This window comes from Talpa europaea (assembly GCF_964194135.1).
Source record: "Talpa europaea genome assembly, chromosome: 12".
In the NCBI taxonomy this organism is placed as follows: Eukaryota; Metazoa; Chordata; class Mammalia; order Eulipotyphla; family Talpidae; genus Talpa; species Talpa europaea.
Window position 1 is genome coordinate 101,341,874 of NC_140079.1, and position 25,613 is coordinate 101,367,486.

At 59.4% G+C, this 25,613-nt stretch overlaps 1 protein-coding gene across 2 annotated transcripts in view; it reads left to right on the plus strand.

Annotated features, from left to right (window-relative positions):
* ADCY9 (adenylate cyclase 9) overlaps positions 1-22,861 on the plus strand; it is a gene marked incomplete at both ends in the record, with an annotated part of 67,356 nt that extends 44,495 nt beyond the window's left edge. The window contains 9 exons of one of the 2 annotated variants that reach the window (XM_084250922.1): positions 2,761-2,951; positions 10,512-10,673; positions 11,388-11,605; positions 13,964-14,066; positions 14,812-15,020; positions 17,308-17,467; positions 18,133-18,281; positions 19,175-19,216; positions 21,670-22,861. In XM_084250922.1, coding sequence (XP_084107048.1) covers positions 2,761-2,951; positions 10,512-10,673; positions 11,388-11,605; positions 13,964-14,066; positions 14,812-15,020; positions 17,308-17,467; positions 18,133-18,281; positions 19,175-19,216; positions 21,670-22,861 — 2,426 coding nt within the window. The remainder of the gene's footprint in view (positions 1-2,760; positions 2,952-10,511; positions 10,674-11,387; positions 11,606-13,963; positions 14,067-14,811; positions 15,021-17,307; positions 17,468-18,132; positions 18,282-19,174; positions 19,217-21,669) is intronic. The other variant, XM_084250923.1, reaches the window with a different exon arrangement.
* Between the last annotated feature and the right edge of the window lie 2,752 nt (positions 22,862-25,613).

Below are 25,613 nucleotides of genomic sequence, written 5' to 3' on the forward strand. Positions count from 1 at the left end.
AGTTTGCCTCTCTGTGCTGGGGCCCAGAGGAGGAGAGAGGCTCTGTTTGTTCACAGCTTGGCTCGCTGTGGACTCGAGTGCGCCTCTGACCTCAGAGCGCCGCGGTGGCAGATCAGTGAGAGTGGCCCCGGGGGCTTGCGGAAGAAAACGTCAAGTGAGAAGCAGATTCAGAGCAGTTACTGGTCCAGCAGCTCTTCAGGTGCCTTTGTGCACAGACAGGGCATGAAAGGACGCCCAGGATAAGCAGGTCACCCGCCGGCCCCTCCCTTGCTGATAATCACTGCCTCTGAGCCTGAGTTTTGCCCCGTGCCAGGCTCTGCGGTTGGGGCACCTGCGTTAGGGACCCTCACATCTGCCCCCTCAGGCCCCGTGGTTAGGGGGTGGAGAAGCCGAGGCCACCCCCACTGTCACTGCTCCTCCAGGTCGGCCTGGGGTGGGGGGAGCTTTGCTTCCACCTCCTCACTTGGGGGGTTGAGGCCTGTTTCTGCTGTGACTTCCTGCCTCCCAGATCATCCCTGGCCACCTTCCAGCCTCCCGCATTCTCTGTTGCAGCCCCACCAAGCTCGCCGCCATCCTTCAGCTGTGCCTACAGGGTCTCCCTCTGGGCCTGTGCACGGCTTCTCTGGGACCCGCTGCCGTGGCGCTCTCTGGGCTGACCCTGCACCTCCAGGCCTCAGCTGGGAGCCATGTCCCTGGAGCCCCTGCCTGCTCTACCCCAGTTTGTGGAGGGTGCCCTCTGCTGGGCCCCACAGCACCCTCAACTGCCCCGTCCAGGGATTCTGCATGAAGCCCCAGAGCAGGGTCAGGCTGCTTCCTTCCTGACCCTGCAACAACAGAGAGTGAGGCAGGTGGGAGGTGGTAGCGGGACCTGCCGTAAGTGGACCTGGAAGCCGCAGCTCCATGTAGCCTGGGCCTGGGGCCTGCGGCTGCAGGCTCCTCTTCGGGGTTGTGGTGGCCGCTCCTCCAGGTCCAGCAAGGCCACCTTCACTTTGGAGCTGCAGGGGTGGGGGGTGTAGTCACCTGACCTGGGCCCCGGCTTGGGGTGCCAGCGTCTCCCAGGGAATAGCATCCTAAGCTCAGCCAGCTTTAGGCATTGTGGAAACCCTCCCCTGGCTGCTCCTCACCCCTCCAGTCAAAACTGTCCTCCATCCCCTGCTCCCCAAAGCAGTCCTCTGCAGCGGCCGCACTGCCCCCCATGTGCTGCCCGGTGACTGATCCCCATGTTTGGGGGTCGGGGAGGGTCCATGGGGCAGCTCCAGGGCCCAGGTCCTGCACTGGCAGATGCCCAGGCGGGCTGGAGTGGGACTTGACCTGGGCAGCCCACAGAGGCCACGGCTTTTATGCCCCGGGCAGGACAAATCCACACATAGGCGTTTTCACGCTACTGTCTCCTCCAACTCATGTCCTCCTGTCAGGCTTGTACATGCAGTTAGTCACGGTGGGACTGGTCTGGGTGCTGACTGGGATGCATATTTTTGTTGGAGGAAAAAAAAAAACCCCAGGAAAAAATAGGCCCAGAAGTTTAGGGCCTGTAGAGCTAAGAGTGAGCGTTTGGTTCCCCGCTTTGGGGGTCAGTGAGCATCTGGATTCTTTGCTTAATTCTCTGATTCTACCTGTAGCTCAGCCACCCACAGGGCGTCTCAGGACTGTCCAAATTCTCAGGAGAGAGGACTTAAAGCATAACCACCATATAGTATTTCTGTGAGAGCGGAGGGGCTGAAGAGAGATTAAGTGATGAAATAGTGGAGTAGTTAAGGTCTATTGATTAGTCCCTAGGTAATCCAAGGAATTAATTTTAAAGCGTTCATTAGCTCCGTACCCAGCGTAAGTAACTGAGGACTTGGCGCTCAGACGCTTCTCCCGCCTCCTTCCCCCTCCCGCTGCAGCATAAACTCTCCAGACAGGACCCTGCCCTGAGTCTGCTCTCTGTACCAGCACCAGGTCAGACGTGTTTATTGGATAAATGACGTCTTCACTCCCGTCACTGAGTTTGTAGTCGGGCTAAATTCCAGTGAGGACTTACAGTGGATTTCTCCACAGAAGTTTTGCTTTTTTTCCAGAAATCCCCCAAGTCCTGTCTGGAGGAACTGCCCCTACGCCCTCCCTGCAGACGGGCGGGGCCAGGGCCTTGTGTGCTGCAACGCCTGGCTTGGCCTGGACCAGGGCCGTGGGGTGCAGCGTCCTTGGTGATTTGGCCAGGTTTTCTTTTTCATGAGATTTTATGAGAGCGAGGGTCCCCAGATGGCAGGCAGACAAAAGCTGCGTGTCCCCGCTGTAGGCTTGGACCCTACAGAAAACAGATACTTTTTGAGTCCAAAAGGAGGGAGGCTCTGAGTCCCGCCTGGTGCAGTGGGGCCAGCTTCTCCTGGGAGCTGTGTGGCTCCTGGCGTGGGGGAGTGGCCTGCGCTCCCCAGCACTCTGCTGTACATGTCCGTGGCTGACGGGGAACCCACAAAGCGTAGCAGCTCCACCCCCATGGGGCTCTTCTGCCCTCACAGAGGCACCCTGGGTGCTCCTCCCTGCCCTCCACAGAGAAGCCACTCCAGGGAGCCAGAATGTGGGTAAGAAGAGCTGCTGGGGCTCGTGGTCCCCGAGGGGCGGGCATTTCTGAGAGGCGGTGGACTCAGCAGGAGGCTGTGACACTCACATTTTCGCTTTACTCTCGACTTTCCAGGAGCGGGGCCTGCGCGGGGAGCAAGATCGAGCTGCATCTCAACACACGGTGGTTGAAGCTGTGCTGACTGTAATTTTCGTCCGTAGGTTTGAAGACATACCTGATAGCGGGTCAGAGAGCGAAGGAGCCTCGTTGCAGCTGCTCAGAGGCCTTGCTTTCTGGCCTCGAGGTCATTGACGGCTCACGGGTGTCCTCAGGCCCTAGGGGACAGGGGACAGCGTCGCCAGGGAGTGTCAGTGACTTGGCGCAGACTGTCAAAACCTTTGATAACCTTAAGGTTAGTTTTTTTTTTTTCCTACTTCTAAAGCTTTATATTAATTCCGCAGTAGAACATGTGAAAAATAACAGCCTTGGGCCTGTGGCAGGCACCTTGGATGCTCTGCAGTTGGTTTTACGGCTTCTAAATTCACTGATAAAGTTGGTGGCATTTTGCGTTTTTAGTATCTTCGCTTTTTTGCCACAGACGCTCCCCCATCTCCTTCCTGCATCACATAGCCACGCTTCTCCCTCGGCTTGTTCCTTTCTTTGTCCATGACCCGTGACTTCTTTTGGGGTATCTGAGAGCCAACGAGCCCCGTGGAGAAGGGGGATCTCCCAAGTCTGGTTTGAGAGCCCCTGGGTCTGATGTCACGCGTCTCTGCAAATCCAGGCTTTCGTGGTCACCTTGAAGGCTGTGGGTCTGGGGCTCACAAGTGGCCGGCTGGGCCAAGAACACGCATCCCTGGGGCAGGGCCTGCGGACGAGACCACGGGACTCCCTGGGCGTGAACGGGCCAGGGATGAGCCACATGGCCGGGCCATGTTTGCAGCTTCCATATTTGCTTCACGCCTCCCACTGGTAGCTCTTGTTTGCTTGCGTAGTTCAGAGAGTTGCTGTTTTCCACATTTTAAAAAAACGAGGACAATTCCTCGTGGCTGTTTGGAGTCCGGGCAGCCCCGTACTGTGTGGGCCAGTGGGACGGCCTCTTGCCCAATGTGTCCCAGGGTGTCCCGGCCTCTCTTGCTCGCCCCAGGTCTGAAGGCCAGCGTGCTGGTGCTGCCCAGACAGGCCGCCGCGGGGTGGTGCCAGCTGGCCTGTCCCCCGTCTGAGTGTCACTGCTCTGGGTTGCTGACGGCTCATCTGTCACTTTTATCTGGGCTTTGTGAGGTCACTGCAGGCTCTCTCAGCCTCTGCGCTCCCACATCTTGGGCAGATAAGTCTCTGTGGGGATTACCGAGCAGCTCCCCACCCTCTACTGTTGCCAGCAGCACCCCCTCCTCCCAGGGTGAAGACTTGCTTGTCTCAGATGTTGCCGGTGCCCCATGGGTGCGGGAGGTGGTCGCCCGGTGGGGGTACCGGTAGGACAGGTATGAAGCTGCCCTCCCTATCCTCGGAGGAGTGCAGCTCCAAGACACCAGCAGGGCGGCAGGGAGGCCCGTGTAGGCACGGCCTTGCATGCGTGGTTTATTGTTTGGGGACAGACGATTTCCTCAGCCGCACACAGAACTGTATTTAAGCAGAGAACTAGAACGCCAAGCCCCCGAAGAAGCGATTCATGTGTCTGTTATTTTGTAGGTTGCGAGTGCGCTGCCCACAGGTGCAGAGTGCTTGTGCGTGTCATCCACGGGTGCAGGGTGCTTGTGCGCGTCACCCACGGGTGCAGGGTGCCTGTTTCGGAGCAGCCACTCTGCCAAGTTGCCCTAAGGAGGCTTCTCTCATCCAAAAAGAGCATTTCTTGCTCTGTTTAAATTTTTAAATTTAAATTTATGCTTATTTGTGAATCTAGACAGGCAAAAACTGGTTAACGTGTCCTGTTGCCACGTGTGCGTTTCCCAGACTCACTGAGCGTTTTCTAGAACCTTGTGACTGTAGAGTTGACTATGATTCCTAAAAGGAACTTGAGCACCTCCCAGGAAGGACGGGTTGGATCTTGAGGTACCATTTCCGGAATGTTCCGATGGTGTTGGGGAGAGGCTCCCTGAGGCCGGAGCCATCCGGAAAATCAGAATTACTGGGATCCTACGGAGTGGGAGGGGCCCTTCTCCACTGTAGGCTTGGCAGTCTGGGGGACTCCCCCTCACGATTCTGCCGCCTGCCCTCCTGTGTCCATGCGGGGAGCAGGGAACCCCGTCACTGACCACATCCTTGCCAACTTGATAGCAGACTCGATGACGGGCAGAAAGTGGTATGTGTGCAAGGTCAGGTCGATTGTAACTAGGCCTCCCCTCAAATACCATCTTTTGAGCAGTAGAAATGGGAAGTGCCAGCTGCTTGCTCCCGGGTTCCTGGGGGTTGTCGGTGCGGGTGTCGGGGTGGGAGGGGCCCAACAGCCAGCACCCCGAGAGCTTAGCTCCTCTCCTCACCCTTCTTGGGGCCTGGCGTCTGTCCTCGTCGCTGCTGCTGCTCTGTGGTCAGCCCCTCCCAGCAGGGCCCCCGCCCCAGGCAGCGCCCCCCCAGTGTAGGAGAGGGCTGCTGGTCATGCAGGTTCAAGACTGGGCTGGCGTTGTGGAGACGGCATCTTAGGGGGCTGGCGGCCTGGCCCCCTCGGCCAGGCTCGGATCCCGCTGCAGGCCATGTGCATCGTGCGGCGAGGAAGCCGGGGCTGGCGGCCCACAGGGGCTGTCCCTGCAAGGGTCCTGCTTGCCCTTCCTGGCTACCTGGCCTCTGTCAATGGGCCAAGTAAACAGTTACTCCCTTTATCTCCTTGTTATTTGCTTGTAAAGTCGTTGTGAACAGGCCCGGTGTGGGGCGCAGAGGACAGTGGTTCATTAAAGAAGTGGCAATGGCAGCGGGTCTCTCTGGTTCAGACACTGGATCAGTGTCTAACGCGGTGGTCTGAGCGGACAGTAGCAATACTTGCGCGACTCCACGAATTTACTAGAAACCGCACTTGACGTGTGTGGTGGGTGAACTGTGTCTCGATAAAACTGTCAGGAAAACAGTCTGACGGCTGACTCTGAAAGCGGACATGAAGTTCGCTTTTTAAAAAGGAGTTTTCATGCATCCTCTGTGTTCAAGTCGTGTGTCGCCCCAGCTGGGATAGTGCAGGCCCCACACCCACTGGCAGCTCTCATTGCCAGATGAGACCCAGGAGCCGACGTGGGGGCCCAGGGACTGGGTGAGAGGGGCCCCCTGAGGGGATGGGTCAGCCCACCCGTGAATTCTGAAATCAGTGGGTCCCAGTTTTAGGGGAAAAGGCCGTTTGCATCCCCTCATCATTGCTGGGGTGGGGGGGAGGGAGGCGTGGCAGTGGGCGGCCTGGCAGGCCCCACCCGCATCAGACAATGGGGAGACTCATCACCCACACAACGTGCTGACGACAGATGTGACTCCGCAGATGTAGTGGACCCTGAACCCCAGGGGAGACCTGTGGCAATGCAATAACACCTCTTGGGGTGCTTCCCCCAAATCCTAAGCCTCAGTTGACCCATGGGAAAGCATCAAACAAGTCCAAGTTCAGTAACACTCTGAAAAGCACTTGACTGGGGCTCCTCAGCAGCGACAAGGTCATTGAAAGACAGGAGAGACCAGGCCGGGTCAGGCTGCAGGGTCAGGACGCGGGGCGGCCAGACACCATGGTGGGGGCCACAGGGCAGGACCTCGGGCCATGGAGCCGCCCCGGCTCAGAGCCCCTGCAGTGTCCATGGCTTTGTCGAGAGCATGCCAGGCGCCCACCCTGGGGCTTGAACCACTTTCCCCTATCTGTCAGGCTGTCACGCTCAGAAACGTGAAACTTAACTTGGCATTAGCAGTTTGTTCTGTTTTCATTCTATGGTACTGCATCATATAAGCATAAATGTGTGTGCTGTGCATTGTCTGTGGACTGGAATGAGATCACACGTTGGGTGCCACGTAACTGGCTTCGCCCGGGGGCCAAGCACTGTGGAGATGAGGTTCCCCAAGTACCAGCCTTATCCTCTGCACCCGTTGTCTGTTAGCCACACGCGGGGCAGCCTCTTTCTGTTGCTCCTTCCTCTCACGGCGTGCTTCCATCCTGTCAGTGTTCTGTCAGCAGAATCCACCTGTTTGACGTACGCATGCCCGTGCCTGGCCATTCGCTTCAGCAGCGCGGGGACGGGAGGCCTGCTGGGCGCCCCGTGTGGTGACCAGGCCTGCAGCCGGCTAGGCTGTCACGCAGAGCTGCCACTCCAGGCCCGCTCGGTGGCCGGACGCCTGGCCAGCTCTAAGGACATGTCTGCCAGGCTGCTCACCTGCCAGCGGGGCTCATGGCCGGCCTGCTGCACAGGCGCCCAGGGTGTGGGCCCGGCTCTGCCCCACAGCCACCCTGAGCCCAGAGCTCCCGTGACCCGGCCGCCGCGGTGGACTCAACAGGCCGGGCCAGGCTCTGCCGCTGCTTCCTCCTCAGTTCTCAGAAGAGAGGTTTCCCGCTCCCGCCCTTAACAGCAGTGAAAAGGGACAGCTGTCGGCTTGGAAATTATTTATCTTGTGAAGAGCAATCTCCTTGCAGATAGAACCACTCCGTAGCTCTGGCCACAGACTCCTGGCAGACGCAGGGTGCGAGTGTCGGAGTGTGCTCAAGACATGCACATGCGCCGGGTGAGGGAGACGCCGTCGCCGTCCATCTTCCTACAGAGCCTGGCATGGGGGAGGCCGGGGTGGCCTGGGAACAGGCAGGCGGCCCGCGGCCCCCCATGGTGGACGAGTGTCTCTGCCCCAGGGTTGCTCGTGCTCCCGGGTTGTTATGAGGATTCAGTGAGATCAGCGAGCGAAGCTGAAGCCAAAGCCGCTGCCCCCCACCCCACCCCCTGCAAGGGGGCACTGCAGGGGGCCTGCCAGCATGGCTTCCCTGTGAGCCAGAGGGAGGAGCCCTGGGTAGTTCCCGCATGCCGGACACTTCTCAGCTCCAGCTTCTGGCAGGGGGTGGGGCCGTGCTTAAGGCCTGCTTGAGCTTCACCGAGGGGTCCTGCTTGGCCTGAAAGATCCAGTTGCAACCCCATTAAAGTGAAGCTGGAGGATAAAGGGCACTGATGGGGGTGTGGAGAAGGGGGACGAGCCCCACTGTGATGCAGCATAGTGGGACCGTCTAGGGGGGCTTCAGCTTGGGGGGGGGCGGTGGGGGTGTGAGAATGCCTCCTTTGGGGCAGATGACTTCTCCATGATTTTTATTTCATTCATTTTAGTGCTTTAGTCAACAAAATTTCCCCCAAAAGCAAAGTAGCAGTGTGAGCCGTGAGCGCTGTTCAGCCATCAGGGATCCCAATAGGGATCCCCCTCTGCACTGCTGGGCACGTGACCCTGACAGCCGTGACCGCCCACATCTGTCTCACCCCTGCTTCCAAGGGCCTGTGCGGGCAGCTCTGCGAGGCCTCACCCTGTGTCATACATGTGTCCACGTGTTAGATGCGACTGCCGGCTGCTTGGCCTCTGTTGTCAAAGGGTTGTAGCCTTGAGTTATCCAGCTCCGGCCCCCCACTCCCCCCAGCCTTCCTGCCAACCCTTGGCAGCTGAGACCTTCGCAGAGGGCATGTATCTGCAGCTGTGTGGCCTTCATCCCATCCAGGGATCCCTGCAGAGACCGTGAGCCCTCTGGTGTCTGATAAGTGTGATGTCACCTTTCACATTCTTTTTCTATGATGCTCAAAATATCTCATGTGTGAACAGTCCGTGTGCCCAGGGGAATCCAGATGAGACACCTGTTTGTGAAGTGCCTCGGGAGTGCTAGAGAGAACAATAATTTGAAACACAGATGCCAAGAGCCCCCTAGATAGTAGGAACCCCCAGATAGAAGCAGATAGATGAGGATGCTATAGACGAGGCTGTTACACTATCAGGTGCTGTCTCTTCATTACCAGAAAACACTCCCCAGAGGCTGTGACACTAAGCACCAACATGTATGAAGCACCCACCATCTCTTCAGGCGTTGTGCCAGCCAGCCATGGCCAATGCATGTGCTTCCCCTGCTCCAGCCCTTCACCCGAGGCAGACCTCACCAGTCGATCAAGAGGGCTTCTTTTCCAGCCCTTTGCTTGTGGCAGGCATCACCAATCAATCACAGTTCTCCTTAGGATGTGGCCTCATCGTTGTCCTCAATTCGGTGGTCCCAGGGGTCAGAGTGAGTGTGCCAAAATTAGACCTTTGACAAGCTTCACCTGTCTGTCCTCTTTTTGCCCTTAGGATAATTCTTTGAGGGAGATTAAATCCCATTTTGCACAGGAGAAAACTGAGGCTTAGAGATTCCCAGCCCCTCGGTGGTAGAGCAGAGGGGCGGTGGTTCCGAAGCCGGGTGTCCCCACAGTCTCCCCACGTCTCCAGGCTTGCGGGTAACAGTGCAGAGAGTGACTGTTTGCTGTGTCCTCATGTCTGTGAGGCCCAGGGTGGCAGGGGCCCTCACACTGCCGCTGCTCCCCCAAAGCCAGTTGGCCCTGAGAAGGCAGGCCACTCGGCACCAGGGGCTGGGTGGTTTTTCGCGTGAGAAGCGCGAGGCCCGGTGGCAGCACATGTCAATGTTCAGCTCGGTGCCGAGGGGCGCCTGAGACGACTTTGTGGCGTGTTTCTGACAGTGGAAACAGTCGGAGGTGGATTGTAAAGGGCTGTAGGCGCCGCCTGATGGGCTCTCTCCATGCTGCGTGCTCGGGCCTGTTGGAGCTCAGCTGCTTTCATTTCCTAGTAACTGACAATGTCCAGGTGTGGCTGGTGCCGGCAGCAGCCTTCCGGGTTACACAGCTCGCCAGGGTCTCGGCTTCTTCCAGCCACTGTCGTGTTGTCTAGAACTCTAACTTGGGACGGGCCTGGGTTCTGGCCTGGACCATAAAGATGTGTGTCAAACGTGTGAAACAGCAGCCTCCTCCTCAGTGCAGTCCACTGCACACAACTGCCGCGAGGCCGGCATCTCAGGTCCTGGTAAGTCCTGCTGCGGGGTGTCTTCTCCCTGGGAAACCCCCTGGTGGCAGCTTCGGGCTGCCAGGCCACACTGAGAGCCCAGTGCTGAGTGCCCGGGGTGGGGTGGCTCTCGCGCACTCAGCCCCCCCTCCATGCCTGCCTGAAGGCCCCTCCCTCACCTGACAGACGTGACAGTGGAGGGACGAGGTCTCCACGGGCATCTCCGGGAGGGGCTTGAGGCTGGTCTGTGAAAAATTCGAGCCTTGCCCAAGCCTGTCCCTGCCGAGCCTAGCCTCTCTTCTCTCTTCTAGGTCGGCCTGTTTCCATAGGCTTTTAAGAATCCCCCACTGTCAGCAGCCCCCGCACCCCGGAGCGGCTCGGCAGAGTCGAGCGCCCGCCTGGTGCTCAGTCTGGGTTCCGGGCCAGTCTGTACAACAGCAAAGTCCAAAAGTGCCTCCTTGTAGGGCACAGCTCAGGTCCCCTGCAAATGAGACTCTGCAGCCATCCCCACAGTCATTATCACCCCAGAAAGAATCCTGCCACCCTGTAGAGTCACCCCCTCGCCCCTTATCCCTTCACCCCCGGTGCCCACATTGCTTCTTTCCGTCTCTAAGGATTTGCCTTTTCTGGACGTTCTCTGCAGATGGTCTGACTTGGGGCCTGACTTCTCTCCCTCAGCGTCACATTGTCACACTACTTTATCCAAGTGTATTAGTGTGAGCACTTCGTCCTTTTGATGGCTAAATAATATTCCACCTTGGGCTAGACCCTGGTTTGTTGAGCCGTGGTCTGCGGATGGGCACGTGGGCCGTTTCCTCCTTCAGCGCCGCTGTGCAGGCTCCGGGCCAGCTTCTGCTTTCACTCTGTCCCTTCATTTTCCACGCAAGCTTGAGCGGGTCTAAGCCTTGTCTGGTGACAGCCATTCTCTGGGCCAGCACGTAGCAACAGCAGCGGCCATGCTTGAATTTCCTGGCCCCATTTGCTGGGTGTGTTCCTATGCTCCGTGTTTTTCTCACAGACCTGCCCTTCGTGTGGAATCACGTTTGCGCCCAAGTCAGAAGCAGGTGCCGAAGGAGGGACAGTCCAGAATGGCTGTCAAGAGGAGCAGAAAAGCAGCACCAAGGTAACGGGCTCTTGGCCGCTGTTCCTGTCAGTTCCTCTCCTGGCGCACCCACCCAAGGTGACTCTCGATTCTGACGCTCCTCCTCGCCCCAGCCCCACCCCTTGGGCTCTGCATAGACAGTAAAGAGCAGGATGGGGGTGGGGGTGGCCACTTGCTAAGCTGGACGGGGCTCCCTCCTGAGTAGAAGCTGGGAGCGTGGGTGAGTGATGGGGGCCAGGAGTGGCCTCGACTCAGGGCAGAGGGGCTTCCTCAGGACTTGCCCGCAGCTTGCAGACAGGCCTGCACGGGGGCAGCAGGGCCCAACAAGAGCCCTGTCAAGAAAGCCAAGACGGCTGGCTCCAGGGACGCCCAACAAGCCTCCCTCTGCCATCCCCCAGGGGGCTGGTGGGAGCACTCAGTCCGGCACTTAGCCCATGGCCCCTTCTCTTAAGTCCCAGCGCTGGTTTCCTTGAACCATCCATCCTCGAACCCCGCAGCCTCCCCCCAGCCCCGGAACACTGGGTCAGTGGTTTGCAAATCCAGAAACCTCAGATCTTCCCTGAGACTTTGCCTCCCCACCCCTTCCAGCTCTTCCACCACACCCTCTTCCAGCGGCTGGCACCTGAGGCCCACTTGCCAATAGGGGAGAGGCAGATGCACGTGAAGTTGCAGGTCTCAGCCTGCAGCATAGTCAGTGGGACTCCAGGGGAGTGGGGAGGGGTGGGGAGAAGGGGGAAGGTTTTGTGGCACCCCCTCTGCAATCTTTGCTTGCTCTTCCTTGTCTTGAGGCAGGCTTCCGGAGGGCCTACTTCCAAAACTCAGAACGGCCTGCTGAGCCCACCCCAGGAGGAGAAGCTTACCAACAGCCAGACCTCGCTGTGTGAGATCCTACAGGAGAAGGGGAAGTGGGCGGGCGTGAGCCTGGACCAGTCTGCTCTCCTGCCCCTGAGATTCAAGAACATCCGGGAAAAGACAGATGCCCATTTTGTGGATGTTATCAAGGAAGACAGGTAAGGGTGGAGCAGGGCTGGAGCAGACGTCAGGACGGGGCACCCACTTCTCGCTTACCCTCGCCCCATGCCCGGCCTCCATGGTCAGTACATGGGTTTATTTTGAAGTAACTTGAAACTTGAAACTTCCAGAAAGGTTGCATGACCGCTGCGAAGAATTCTCTTTATAGCCTTTGCCCAATTTTTATTATATCTATCATTCTCCATCTTTCTCCTTTTCTCTCTCCCCTTCTCTCACTTTCTCTCTCTCTATGAAATTTACTTTTTCACTTTTTCTGAACCATTTGACAGTAAGTTGCACACATCACGCCCTTTACCCCTTGACAACACTCCCTAACGCCAGCCTGTCCCATCCCATAGGCGTAGTTACCAAGTTCACGCAGATGACGTTGGTGCTGTACTGGACCTGACCTGCAGTCCAGGTCCAGTTCTACACTTTAAGAATCCATCACTGTCTTTTCACTGCTTGGGCTGTTGTTATACTTGTGTGACATCCCCATACATACAAAGCCTCTCTGTCCTCTCCAGCTGGTCTCCCTGGGTTGCTTTTCCGTTCAGTATGGATCTTTCCTGTCTCTTCATCCAGTAATTTGGAGTATATTGGACACCTTGTATATGGTGCATAGAAACTTTGGGTTCTGTTATATTCCTCTGAAGAGTATCAGTCTCTGTTTGGTCAGGCAGTTAACATCTCTGAACTCAAGCCACAAAATGTCTCTCCCTAAACCAGGCAAGTTTTAGCTTTAACTTGGCTGCACACGCACATTTCAGGAGTCACTAAGACTTACAGAGACTGAGGGGAGCTTGAATGCAGAATTGGGGGCTCCTACTCCCTGGTTCTCTCCTTTTGGGATTTCCAACCTCATTTTAGTTAAAAACATGGAGAACTCACATGAGTGCCTCTCCCCCATTTTCTTCCTGCTTTGGTCAATCTCCAGTACCTTCCGGAGTCGTTTTTATATCCTTATGATATAAAATGAAGGAGGATTGGTCCAAAGGAGCTGTTACCCATGCCTGGAGGCAGAACTTCCCAGTATTAATCACAGAGGCGAGCGCAGCTTCTAGAAGGGTGGACCTGTCACTTTGTGCTGAATGTGGCAGCACATCTCCTTGTGGCTGCTTTGGTGTTTTCCTCTGTCCATTCTTGCATGCTCAGGTGCAGGGACTAACATGCAGGATCGAACAGCTCTCTCTCCTCCGAGTCTGAGCATGCAGAAAGGCATTACTCACCATGAAAGGGAGAATCCGCTAGGCTGCAGGGAGGGGAGGGGTGCATGCCCAGTGAGCCTACTGTGTGTCAGGCACGTGCAAGGCACTTTATCCCTTCCGAGTTCATTCTGGCAGTCACTGTGTGGTAGGGAGAGATTGTTCCCCACGGCTGTGTTTGCCATTTGAAATTATGTTCACATTCCTTTGCATTCATAGTCGTTTCCTGCAGTATCAAAAGGATATTTACTATTTGCTAGCAGTCCAAACAACAAGAAGAGAGGCACGGAAAGCAGGTTTGAACTCTCTGCTATTAAAGTTATTGAGGGCCTCCCCTGGTGGCGCAGCGCTTGAGCGCTGGGCTGCGAAGCTACCCACAGCCTCTGCAGCGCCAGTTCGGTCACCAGCTGCTGGCAAGGGTCCCACATGGTGCGCAGACCTCTCCTGCCGCCCGCTGCTCCCCTCAGCAGTGTACTTTGTCAGTCTGCCTGTTCTGCTCCCCGCTCTGGCTCTGGTGAATTCTCTCACCCTCCCTCGCTTCTGACTGTACCCAGTGCTTGTATAAATAAATAAATAAATCTTTTTAAAAAAAAAAGAATTGTAACTTTATCTTTAAAAAAAAAATAAAGTCATTGAGCTTTGTCATTTTTCAGGTTTCACATGCAATCTGCATAGGTGGCACTAGCACCAGCTGACACCAAGTGTAAACAGTTTTGTGGTAACTACCTGGTAGCTTTGACGGCTGCAATTACTGTCAGTCTTCTGAATCTACAGGACGGCCGGTGCTGAATATATTTTCACTTGAAGCTTCCAGATCAACTTGCCCTCTCGCACGGGGCCCTGCTGTCCTTCAGAGTCATTTCATGGAAGACAGGCTGTCCTCTCCCTCCGCTTGTTAGGCAGGCATCCCAGGTTCTGAAGGGGGGCGCTCCCACAAGGACAGCGGCCATCCTTTTGTGAGACATGAAGCGTGGTCACATTTAGACTCATCAAGGCCCTCCACAGGGCCTGTGCCGCGCCTGGCGTGGTGACTTCAGACAGCTCTGGACACGCTTCACAGATGGCGGTTTGGGTGCTAATTGCAGTCTTCTGATGAAACGCACGTAACGACCGAGCTGAATGTTGATCAATTGCATTTATCATCTCTTCTAGCCTGATGAAAGATTATTTTTTTAAGCCACCCATTAACCAGTTCAGCTTGAACTTCCTGGACCGGGAGCTGGAGCGCGCCTATAGGAGCAGCTATCAACAAGAGGTGGGGGCCGCCGCGTTTGCTGGGCCTGCAGGCACTCTCCTGAGTGACAGGGTGTTCGGTTCCCACCATCCCTAAGCCTGAAATTGCAACCGTTTGTGACTGTGTCTTCGCTCTGGCAGCAACCCGGGCCCCCCACATGCTAGAGGCCTATGTGCAGCGTTCTCGGTCCCTCCTGGTCTCAGCTCTCAGCGCAGGGCACACTGGCCTGCCCAGGGGCCCCCGGTCTGCTGCCGCCTGGCAGTGGCTCCATATCTGGCGAATGCTCAGGGCTCCCGGGCTGCGTGAGTGCTCATGAGGCCACCGTGGGGCATCTCTCCTGCCTCCCGGGCCTGAGCTCTCAGGCTCCATGTTGCCTCTGCTAACTCGCCATGTCCCGGCCCCTCCCGGAGTCCTGTCTGCCCACCTCCCAGCAGTGACACCCGAGCTTCCATAGCTTAGGTGCTGAATTGTGGAAGCTTCCAGCATGTGGCTTCCACGGGACCGCCTGGCCGGACACAGAGTCCCAGTTGCCAGTCGATGACTCCCCTTCTAGGCTCATGCGTGCAGCGTGGGAGGACATGCCGGCTTGCGGTCCGCCGCTGTGGCCCTGGGCAGGAGTCTTGGCGTCTCTGTGCTCAGTTTCCTCATGTTAGTGGGGGACTGCAGGGAAATGGCCCCTGAAGCAAGCGCACCCTGTGCCTGCTGGGGTGGGCGGGGGCTCCACCACCCACCAGCATCTGCTCACGCCCGCCTGCCCTCCAAACAGGTGGCGAAGAGCTCTCCCGCGAAGACCTTCGCCAGTGCCACCTTCAGCTCCCTCCTGGACGTGTTTCTGTCAACCACCGTGTTTCTGATTCTCTCCACTACCTGCTTCCTGAAATATGGGGCCTCCAGCACACCGCCCCCTCCTGCTGCCCTTGGGGTCTTCGGGGCGGCCCTGCTGCTGGAGGTGCTGTCCCTGGTGGTTTCCATCAGGTAAGACCCCCTCAGGTGCGCCAGCTCTTGGCCTGTAGCGCCCTCTGCTGGTCAGTCCTGGTGGTTGGTCCTCCCTCCCCCCACAACCGTTACTGGCAGAGCCTGGCCTTCGCCAGGGGCACCCTCTTTGCCAGAGGGCCAGTGCCCTCCGCAGCCCAGGGCCCCAGCTCATCCCTGGGTCCCACGTCAACTTAAAAGGAGAAAGAAGGAGGATGGGGAAAGCAGGTGAAGAGAAAAAGTCGGGCAGTGAGTGGGGGCAGGGAGAGTGCCTGGGGGCCTCTCCTGGCTGTCAGGGCTGTAGGAAGCATGGGTGCGGGCATCTTCACGAGCTGGGGCTGGCCAGTGGTTTCTGAGCCACTGCACAAAAAGCACAAGCAACTGACAAATGGGGGGCTGGGCTTCACAGAAAGCACAGAGTGAAGGGTGCCCCCCGATTCCCACCGGTGAGAACCACAGCGGTGACAGGGGCCGTGTCTGCCATCAGGGTGTTGCTGTGGTGCATAATTGAGACACTAAGGGTCTGGATAGACAGTGGGGCCCTCAGGCCCTGCCCAACCTGATGTTGGGGTTCAGCCCAGCACCCCGCAGAGGTTCGCAGCTGCCCCACACAGTCTGGCAAGATGTGAAGGCATAGACAGCCCTGGGCTACCCCTGCTGCCCCACCGCCTGTCTCCACCCAGCCCCCACACCAGCCTGTTGCTCTCACCCCATCATCATCTGCTTACCCCGTTCTACCTCACCTGGCTCTCACCTGGGCCCCGGCTTCCTCAGGCCACCAGGGTCAGAGGCCCCACATCTCTGCAGGCTCCGGGCCGGAGCTGTAGGGCCAGCCGGGGCCACCTCCTGGCACAGCCCGGTGCCTCTGTCTCAGCTCCACACCCTGCTCCCTGCTGGCGGGGACCCACTGCCCACCAGGCCTGCTTCTGGGGGACCCACCCAAGGCCTCCTTGGGCTCCTTGTTTGTTTTTTGCCTTTTTGAAATTCTCTTGATTGTGGGATAACCACATATAGTACAGCCCCTGCCTGCATGCACGGCTCCACTGGTTTCAGTAAACTTGCAAGTTGGGCAGCGTCCCCAGCACAGACCTTCAGAATGTTTCTGTTGCACGGAAGACCCATGGGCACTGCTGCCCCCCCTCCTCCAGCACCCCCAGCCCAGGTTCCTGCCTGTCTCGGTCAGTCTCTCCCTCCCTCGCCCAGCACCATCCACCACTGTCCCCAGCTCTCTGGACCCTCGGCCGTCCTGCGGCCATCTCCCCTGTGCCTGCTGTGAGCGGGCCCTGGGGCTCCTAGCGCAGGCTCCCATCTGGCTGCTGCCTCCTGGGCCTTGGCTCCTGTTTCGTTTGCCTTTGAGCATATTTGTGGTTATTCTTGGAGATGCTCCAAGGGCTCCATCACTGGGCACACACCAGACAGCCAGGGCCCTCCAGGGTCTTAGAGGGATAGACTGGGCCTGGGGGTGGGCAGTGGCCGAGGGCTGAGCTCAGCCAGATTGGCCACCGCCCTGCAGGTGCAGAACCCCGCTGTGGGCCTGTCTGCCCCACCTCCCTGAGGCTGGCGTCAGAGAAGGCCTGTGTCCCACACAGCCTGGGTCTCCCTGGGGCACACCCCAGGGCCCCCCTCCCTGACTGTGGGCCAGGGCTGCCTGACCCCAACCTCTGTCTCCCGGAGGCCTGCCCCTCCTCGGTTGCCCCCCACCCTGCTGCCCCTCCTTCACGGAGGCATGTCGTGTGTGAGGTGCTCGGTGCGGCTGCAGCCACGGCCCCGGCGCCATTCCCAACGGCATCGAGCAGGAGGCTGTGCCCTCACTGGACGCCTGGTGAAGAGGCTGTGGGGCGCCGTCGGCCGGTGCCACTCGGTGGTCAAAAAGACGGGACGTACCTTTGAGAGCAGAATGAGGTGCTTGTTTGTGAATGAAACACAGCTGCTGGCTGGGCCCTCGGCAGCGGGTCTCTCCAGGGTGACGGGCAAGTGGCAGCTGTGTGGGCACCCCCTGTCCTGGCTCCTGCCCCCCCAGACACCAGTAACACTCCACAGTCATTGGGCAACCAAAATGGTCCCCAGAGTTCCCGAACACAGTCAAGGCTTCCCGCCCCAGGAGCAGGTAGAGGGGTTGGCCTGTAATGCGTGCCCTGCTCAGAACCACAGGCTCCGGTCCAGCTTACGTGGCGCCTGCCCAAAGAGAGGCGCCCACTGGCTGCCCGGCGCCTGAACAGCGGTGCGGACTGGCCATGGAGGCTGCCTGGCTTCGGCAGGCTGACCCCAGGCATCCCCCCACCTCCCACAGGATGGTGTTCTTCCCTGAGGCCGTCATGGCCTGCACCAAGCACCTGCTGGAGTGGGTCTCCGGCTGGGTCCCACGCCACCTCCTCGGGGCTGTCCTGGTCTCGCTCCCCGCTCTGGCTGTCTACTCACACGTCACCTCCGAATTCCAGACAGACTCACACGTGAGTGGGGCGTGGCGGCGGCTGTGTCCTCTGGACTCTGTGGTGGGCTGGGGGACAGGGCAGAGCCACAGGGGCAGCCCTGAGTGGCACCGCTCCCCAGACCCTGAGCCTGGTCTTCTTGGAGGCCGAGCCTGGGGAGCTGGTGATGTCCATGTGCCCGGCAGCTGGATGGGCCACCGACCCGACACCCCACAGTGGATGCCGCCCTCTCTGCCTCTCAGCCTAGCCAGGTTTCCGGTCAGCTCTCTGCCCTTTCCCTGACTCCTGGAGAATGTGCTGGTCTCGGCTGGTCTCAGCCCCGTGTCAGTGCTCAGGTTGTGGGGGCGGGGGCGGGGGGGGGGACGCCTGCCTGAAAACTCCAGAACGCAGTCGCTGTGGGGGCCCGTGTGTTTGGAGCAGGTGGATGTGAGGCCGGGGCCTCTTGGAAGGTGCCAATTCCACAGGGTGATTCTTGGGGCCGGCCCTTCCCTCCAGAACACCGTGTGCGATTCTCACATGTCTGGAGAGCCCTGGCAACAGCTCGAAGTGTGGGCTGCAGACTAGCGGTCTACAGACACGGCCTCTGGGCCAGAGGGGAGGGTGATGATAGGTGACACCCAACGGCGTGTTAACTGGGTGCAGGTGGGGCTGGGCCAGGCCCCCCTGACCAAGCCCTGCTCCTGCAGTTCACTGTCTTCGCGGGCTCCGCCGTCCTGGTGGCTGTGGTGCACTACTGCAACTTCTGCCAGCTCAGCTCCTGGATGCGGTCCTCCCTGGCCACAGTCGTGGGCGCCGGGCCCCTCCTCCTGCTCTACGTCTCCCTGTGCCCGGACAGGTATGCGGCCTCGTGGGCATGGCGGCCCCTGCTGGGCGTCCACATCTGCTGATATGCACTGCCCCCCCTCCCCCCGAGGCAACCCCCCCACACGGACACCCACAGCTTGGTGCGTGCCCGGGAGTAACAGTGGTGCGCGTTGGCACAGGGCACCCTTGGGTGACCTGCCCAGAAGCCAGAGTGCGGCAGGTCCATGCTTGGACTGCCTGGTGATGAGGAAGGAAGGCTGAGGCCACGTCCACCAGCTGAGCAGGGAGAGGCAGAGTCCTGGCCACGCCCTGTGTGCTGCCCGCAACACTCCTCTCCGTGAAGGAGGCCTTGGGAGCCGCACAAGACATACCCTCTGTGCGGCCAGGCCGCCGGGTCTCGAGCCCTGGGAAGGGCCCACAGGCTCTGGTGGGGATATCCCGTCTGGGGGTGGAACCGTGGAGCTCCCAGCCCCGGAGGTGGAGGCCCAGAGGGGACTGGCAGCCAGGGCGGCTCCAAATCCTAAAGTCGGTGTCTGATCACTTCTCCTGTGAGCCACCGTCCCCCAGTGCCTGTGGGGCAGCGCGGGGTGACCACAGGCAGGCACTGGGCCCGGGCACCGACCCAGGTGAGCCCAGCGGCGGAGAAGGCACGGGAGGTGTTTTCCGTCTGAACTCGCTCTCAGCGCCTGGGTTCCTCTGACTGTGATGTGGGAGCCTTTAGCTTGCTCGTCCCCGCACTTTGCTGCGCATTAAACACAGCCTGAGTCATGGTTCAAAAATGACTGTCCTAGAGGGTCTGACTTGACCTGCGCGCTGAAAAAGAAAAGGGGTTTGTTCAGGCCCGTTTCCGGTTGGTATAAATGCCTTCACGTGAGGCCGCGTCTGCTTTTTGCAGTCATGTATTTTTCTGCATTTTAATTTCAGTTCCATCGTGATGTCACACCTCGATGCAGCACAGAACTTCAGGTAAGCTTGAACATTCTGCCGAGATCGAATTAACGAGAGTAACTATTGTTTCTGCTTATTCTAAAACTGCCCGGACACAGCTGTATCTTGAAGATGTGCGCTCTTAGGGAGTACGTGGGACAGCCCTGCTAAAGGAGCAGCGGACGGTTTTACTGTGAAAGACACACGTGCAGTTATCTGAATTTTAGGATGAAGTAAGCCTTTTGTGCTACAGGGGAAGTCTCACAAATCAAAGAAAGAGAAGCATTTTATTCCCTGGATTATTGGGAGAACTGACTAGATATTTGAAGTCATAAGTGTTAGAAAATGTTGCTCTACTATAAACTTCAAAATTAATTCTCAGTATACTGAAGTAAAAAATACTTACATAAACCGTATAAAAATCTAGAAAGTCAAAGAGTTCTCAGGCGTCTCAGAGATGACAGTCAAGTCTGACGAATCACAAGACAGACCTCCCCCCAGCCCCAGACTGGTCCCAGGTTGGAGCAGGAGCAGGTGGGAGTGGGCCCCGAGCAGACTTTGCAGGACGGGGACGGGAGACTTACTGACCCGGTCATTCCTCAGTTCTTTAAAAAGAGCCGACCGCGCCCGCCAAGGTGAAGGACAAAAGCCCGCGGGCAGCACAGTGAGGCGGAGGCGGACGCTGCTCTTCCCAGTCGTCGTACATTTAAAAACTCAAAATTTGTTTTGGTCTTATAAGTCGCACCTTCGGGAAGCCCCAGGGGAGCCCCCAGCCCAGTGCTGGTGACATCTGGCGGTGCCCAGTGGCCAGCGTTCAGGAGACACACGCTCATTCCATCCCGGGCTCCAGCACATTCGGCAGCGGTGTCCCCACTTTCCAGACTAGGCCCCAACCCCCTGCCTGCCAGGCTCTTTTGCCTGATCACCCTCAGGAGGTGCAGCTGTCTAGGGAAGTAAGTTGATGCCCTGAGGAAAACAGTCATGACCGTGTCCATTGCCAGCAACCCCAGAGTTCTCTCCTCGCTGGCCCAGCATCTGGTTGCTGCCCCCCACCTGCTTCCCATGGCTGTGGCACTGGAGGGTCACTCGCTTCAGTTAAAAAGATGTGCTGGGTCACGCGATGTGTCTTCAACACTGTGTCTTCAACGCTGCGGCTTTGGGTAGCCCTGTAGCCTCATTCTTGTCCGGGCTGGACCCGCAGGTGCCGGCAACTGGCTCGGTGCGTTCTCTGTGCTCCTGTCGGCCATGGCCCAGTCGTAGGCGTGGAAGGATGGTCTTTCCCACTCTCTGCAACGCAAAACGTCCCCAAGTGACAGGCGGCGGAGACTCCAGTGCAGAGCACGGACCCCCTCCCCTTGGTGTGTGGTGACGTTGTGAACCAGTCAGCCGTGCGCTCTGGCCAGCAGGAAGCAGGCATCTTTTCCTCCTTCCTGATTTTTTCCTAAGTTTTCTAGAGAGGCAGCTTGGAGAGTCCTGATGGGATTCTGAACATGCGATTCCACCCAGAAGACTCCTGCTGCGCTCTGTTCCCACGGGGCCTGAGGCGCCTGACCACCAGGGTCGCTTGGCGTGTCCACAGGCCTAGCCGCCAGGGGTCGTCACACGGCATGTGACAACAGCGTCTCGTTCCCGCTGCTTGTGACGCCTTGTGTTTCTTACAGCGCGTTACTCTTAAGAGCGTCCGTTGTATATTGTTCGTAAGGTGTCTCGGGTGGCTTTGCGAAACAACTAACCCAGAGCAGAAGTGGTGGTGTCTTGCCAAACTCGTATTCACGGAGAGGAGAGAACTTGGAAAAATTCTTTGTGACGTTACAAATCTTTCAGAGCTAAAGTGGAACGAGAAAGCAAGGAAATGTTCGTCAGACACTGCTGGGGGCCTGGGCACGCCGGGGCTGTGGGCTGGACGCACCGCCCCCAGGAGACAGAGCCCCAGACAGTCATTCGGGGCCAGGGCCGCGGTGTGGCTGCTGGCTGTCAGGGTCAGCATGAGGCATGCGCATGTGTGAGTGTGCACATGAGTGTGTGTACCTGAGTGCAAGTGTGCCTGCGTGAGTGCGTATTTGAGTGTATTCAGGAGAGTACGTGTGCTGTGTGTCCAGTATGTGCATTCGTGGGTGTATTCACATGCCCGTGTGTGCGTGAATGTGCGCATGGCTGACGGAGGGAAGAGGCAAAGTGGCAAAATGCTGGCAGTGCTGGGTCCAGGAGAAGGGGGCATGAGCGTTTTACTAAAGTCTTTCAACTTTCTTGTGGGGTTGAGACGCTTCAGATCACATAGCTGGGGAAGGAAATGACCTCCAAAAGCCCGGAGCAGAGACTCCTGACCATGGCCGCGGCCAGGCACGTGGGCAAGCGGCCGGTGCCGGGTCAGCTAGCGGCCAGGGCGAGCCTCCGGGCAGGTGTCGGGCATGAGGTGGATGCCACCCGGGCAGGGCCTGGTGAGCCTGCGAGCCCGCGCCCCTAAAAGCCGCACCTCTCTCTTTGCTCCCCAGTTCCGAGAGGACCCGGTGCAACAACTCCCTGCCGCGGAATGGCCGGCTTCAGGCCAGCCTGCTCGGCCAGGAGGTGATCCTCGTCTTCTTCCTCCTGCTCCTGCTGGTCTGGTTCCTGAACCGGGAGTTCGAGGTCAGCTACCGCCTGCACTACCACGGCGACGTGGAGGCCGACCTTCACCGCACCAAGATCCAGAGCATGCGGGACCAGGCCGACTGGCTGCTGCGGAACATCATCCCCTACCACGTGGCCGAGCAGCTCAAGGTGTCCCAGACCTACTCCAAGAACCACGACTGCGGGGCCGTCATCTTCGCCAGCGTCGTCAACTTCAGCGAGTTCTACGAGGAGAACTACGAGGGCGGCAAGGAGTGCTACCGCGTCCTCAACGAGCTCATCGGGGACTTCGACGAGCTGCTGGGCAAGCCGGCCTACGGCGGCATCGAGAAGATCAAGACCATCGGGGCCACGTACATGGCCGCGGCGGGGCTGAACGCCACGCAGGCGCAGGACGGCGGCCACCCGCAGGGCCACCTGCAGCTGCTGTTCGAGTTCGCCAGGGAGATGATGCGCGTGGTGGACGACTTCAACAACAACATGCTCTGGTTCAACTTCAAGCTGCGCGTGGGCTTCAACCACGGGCCCCTCACGGCCGGCGTCATCGGCACCACCAAGCTGCTGTACGACATCTGGGGGGACACGGTCAACATCGCCAGCAGGATGGACACCACCGGCGTGGAGTGCCGCATCCAGGTGAGCGAGGAGAGCTACCGCGTCCTGAGCAAGATGGGCTACGACTTCGACTACCGGGGCACCGTGAACGTCAAGGGCAAGGGCCAGATGAAGACCTACCTGTACCCCAGGTGCACGGACAGCGGGCTCGTGCCCCAGCACCAGCTGTCCATCTCCCCGGACATCCGCGTCCAGGTGGACGGCAGCATCGGGCGGTCCCCCACGGACGAGATCGCCAGCCTGGTGCCTTCTGTCCAGAGCTCCGACAGGGCCTCGCTGGGCTCTGACAGCGGCGCGCCAGCCAAGGACCCCCAGCCGCCCGCCAAGCGGCCGTGGAGGGACCCCGGCAGGGCCGAAGAGAGGTGCCGGTTTGGCAGAGCCGTCGGGAAGGCCGACCACGAGGACACGGGGCTGGAGGATGCCAACGAGCTCACCCGGCTCGACGTCTCCAAGGGCGTGTGAGGCGCCGGCTGCCGGGGAGCTCTTCGTCCCACCGCTGGCCATGCTGGCATCGGTGGCTGTGCTTTCTCAGCCCCGGCGCCTGCCTGGAGGCGGCGTCCTGGGGCCGCCGCCTGACTTCTGTCTGGATCGCAATGATTCAGGTCCACATCACGCATTTCTCCCCCCCCCACCCGGCAGCTCGGAGAACAAGTGCCTTTGGGGCGGCCTCGCCCAGAGTCCAGCGAGGAGTCCAGCGGGGAGACGGGCGTGGGGTGGCGATGGCCTTTCCCAACAAAGCTGTGGTTCAGATATCACTTTTATTGCTTTTTCTCACCAGACACCTTTTTTGCGCTGATACAAGGGTCTTGAGGTTTATTTTGCTCTCTATACACGATAGTGCCCCAGTTACCTGCCTCCTATGTAAACGCACAGCCACACACACACACTTGCATCCATGACCTGAGATTAAGTGCCAGTACCCCCAGCGGGCAGTTCCGGGAGCCGCAGCGGAGGCCCCCCCCCCATGCCCCCAGGGCCCTGCTCCTAGCCTGGGGCTTCCTCACCTGCTGCGGAGACCCCAGACCCGCCTGATCTAGCCTGTGACCCAGGCTCCAGCCTCAGGTGTTGAAAGCGGGTTTCCTTTCTGCAGCCAGGCGTCCCCAGCCACCGGGGGTCCCCCAGCAGGAGCAAAGGGCTTTGTCTTTGAAGTTGAAGTGTCGCAAAATAAATGTCCTGAGGGTTGCATTTATTTATTTATTTATTTAATCAGGAACCGGATGTGTTCAGGGAGGGGGAGAAGGCTTCCTCAGGGGGTCCCTCAGGGCCTCCCCCCGTGGCCTTGGTGGAGCTAGGGCCCCCTTCACGGGCCCCACAGCTCTGGGTGCAGGCTCCCTGCCGCAGGGGTGGGATGAGAAGGCCGCTGGGCCGAGATCTGGCCCGCCCTGCCCTGGGGACATCCTGTGTCCAGGCAGCTTCACTACAGGCTGGACGGCCCTGCCCCAGCACGGCCAGCGGGGGACGCCCAGGCTTAGGAAACACCGCGGTGCCCAGCGTCCAGTCCTGTCTGCTGACGCCCGTGTGGAGTCTGACCTGGAGCTGGACTCCGCCGCTCCCTCCCTGCCCCAGGATGGGCTTGGCTGGGACACGGAGGTCCAGCCCCTCCTCCGGGTCTCCCCCACATGCCCTGCGCTGTCTCCGAGCCTGCGGCCGCCCCGAGCCACAGCACCCGCCCTCCCGCCACCAGCGCCGACGCGGCGGTCTCGTTGGGGTCCCTGGGCCGCGCGTGGGCGGTGGTGCCGATACCTCGTGCTTCCAAAGAATGTGGCTTCCAGGCGCCATGGGCCTTTGCTTTTATTTCTTCTTGGAAAAGCTACCTGATGCCCTCCCTGCACGGAGGGCTGCGTGGCTGAGGTCTCTCTCTGGCCGGGGTGTGCGAGCCCTGCCTTTGCCTGAGAGCCTGTGCGTTGCTCTGCCACACAGCCCTGCCCCCCCACCTTCCCCGGCCCTGGGGGCAGCCGCCGGCCTGGAGACACCGGGCTCAGTGCGCACAGCCTCCATGGGCAGCGCACCCACCTTTTAAAGTCTTTCAAACACGCCGCGCCTCCCAGAGGGTCTGACCAGACGTCCCCGCCCGGCCCTCGGTGGCCGGCCCTCGGCCCAAGCCCGCCTTGGCACCGGCGGGGTCTCCGCTGGACAGCACAGCTGCTGAGGACGCAGCCTGGGCCGAGCGGCTAAACCGAATGTGTGTAAATAGTTGCTTTGATTCCCAGTTGCCACTTTCTTCTCGGCCCGTCGGATCAACCTACACGCACCAATATCAGACACAAGCACACACGCGGCCCGGGGCGGCCGGCCGAGCTGCGGAGCTGGGAAGGCACCCCGGCTCGCCGCACCCCCTCCCCCCCTGCACATGAGCTTGGGCCCGGGCAGGGGAGGGGCTGCTTCGCCAGGGCTGGGGTCGCGGCCCGCCCGAGGGCTGTCAGCGCGGGCCGTCGACCTCGAGTTAGATGAGCAAGAACTGTGGGCGTTTTTCAAAAGTTTTGCTCTGCTCTTTCTAAATTGCTCGTTCTGATCATTTCAAAGCGCACCCACTGAAGAAGTGGACATTAAAATATTCTAAACTGAATGCTTGGCGCCTGGTAGTCCTCATTGAAAAGACCATCCCACGGCTGAGGCCGGGGCCGCCCGCTCGGCCTGGGCCCCGCGGCGCGTGGCTGGCGGGGAGACGCGCCGTTCCCGGCTGGAAAGGCCGCAGGCCGAGCCCGGCGTGTCCGTGTGTCCGCCTGCCTTTGCGGACGTTTCTGCCGCCGCTCGCTTTCGTTGGGAAGTCCTTTTCCGGGCAGTTATTTTTTAAAGCAGGTGGCAGGACAGGTGTGCCTCTGGCAGTTTCCCTGCTTCGGCGGGCGTCTCCGTCGGCTTCTCCTGCAACGCTCAGGAACGAGCAGCGAAAACCAGGTGGGTTTTCAGAAAAGACGTGCAGCGCTCCAGGCCCCTCCCAGGGAAGCGCCTGTTCAGTCACAGCCCCCCCCAAAAAACCTGTGCCATTCACACGTATCTGAGGGTTCACAGCACCTCTGGATCTGGAGGCAACCCCGGGCGCTCCGAGACTCGGGCTCTTCTGGGCTGGGTCTCCCGGCGGGCTCGGGGCTGCTTCGGAGCGGGGGTCAGCGTGTGGGCCATGCCAGGGCCAGCGGGCAGCCGGCAGGGGTCAGGCTTCCCGGTGATTCTCTCCGGAAGCCAATGCCCAGGGGGCGCGTGCCCGGGGTCCCTGGCC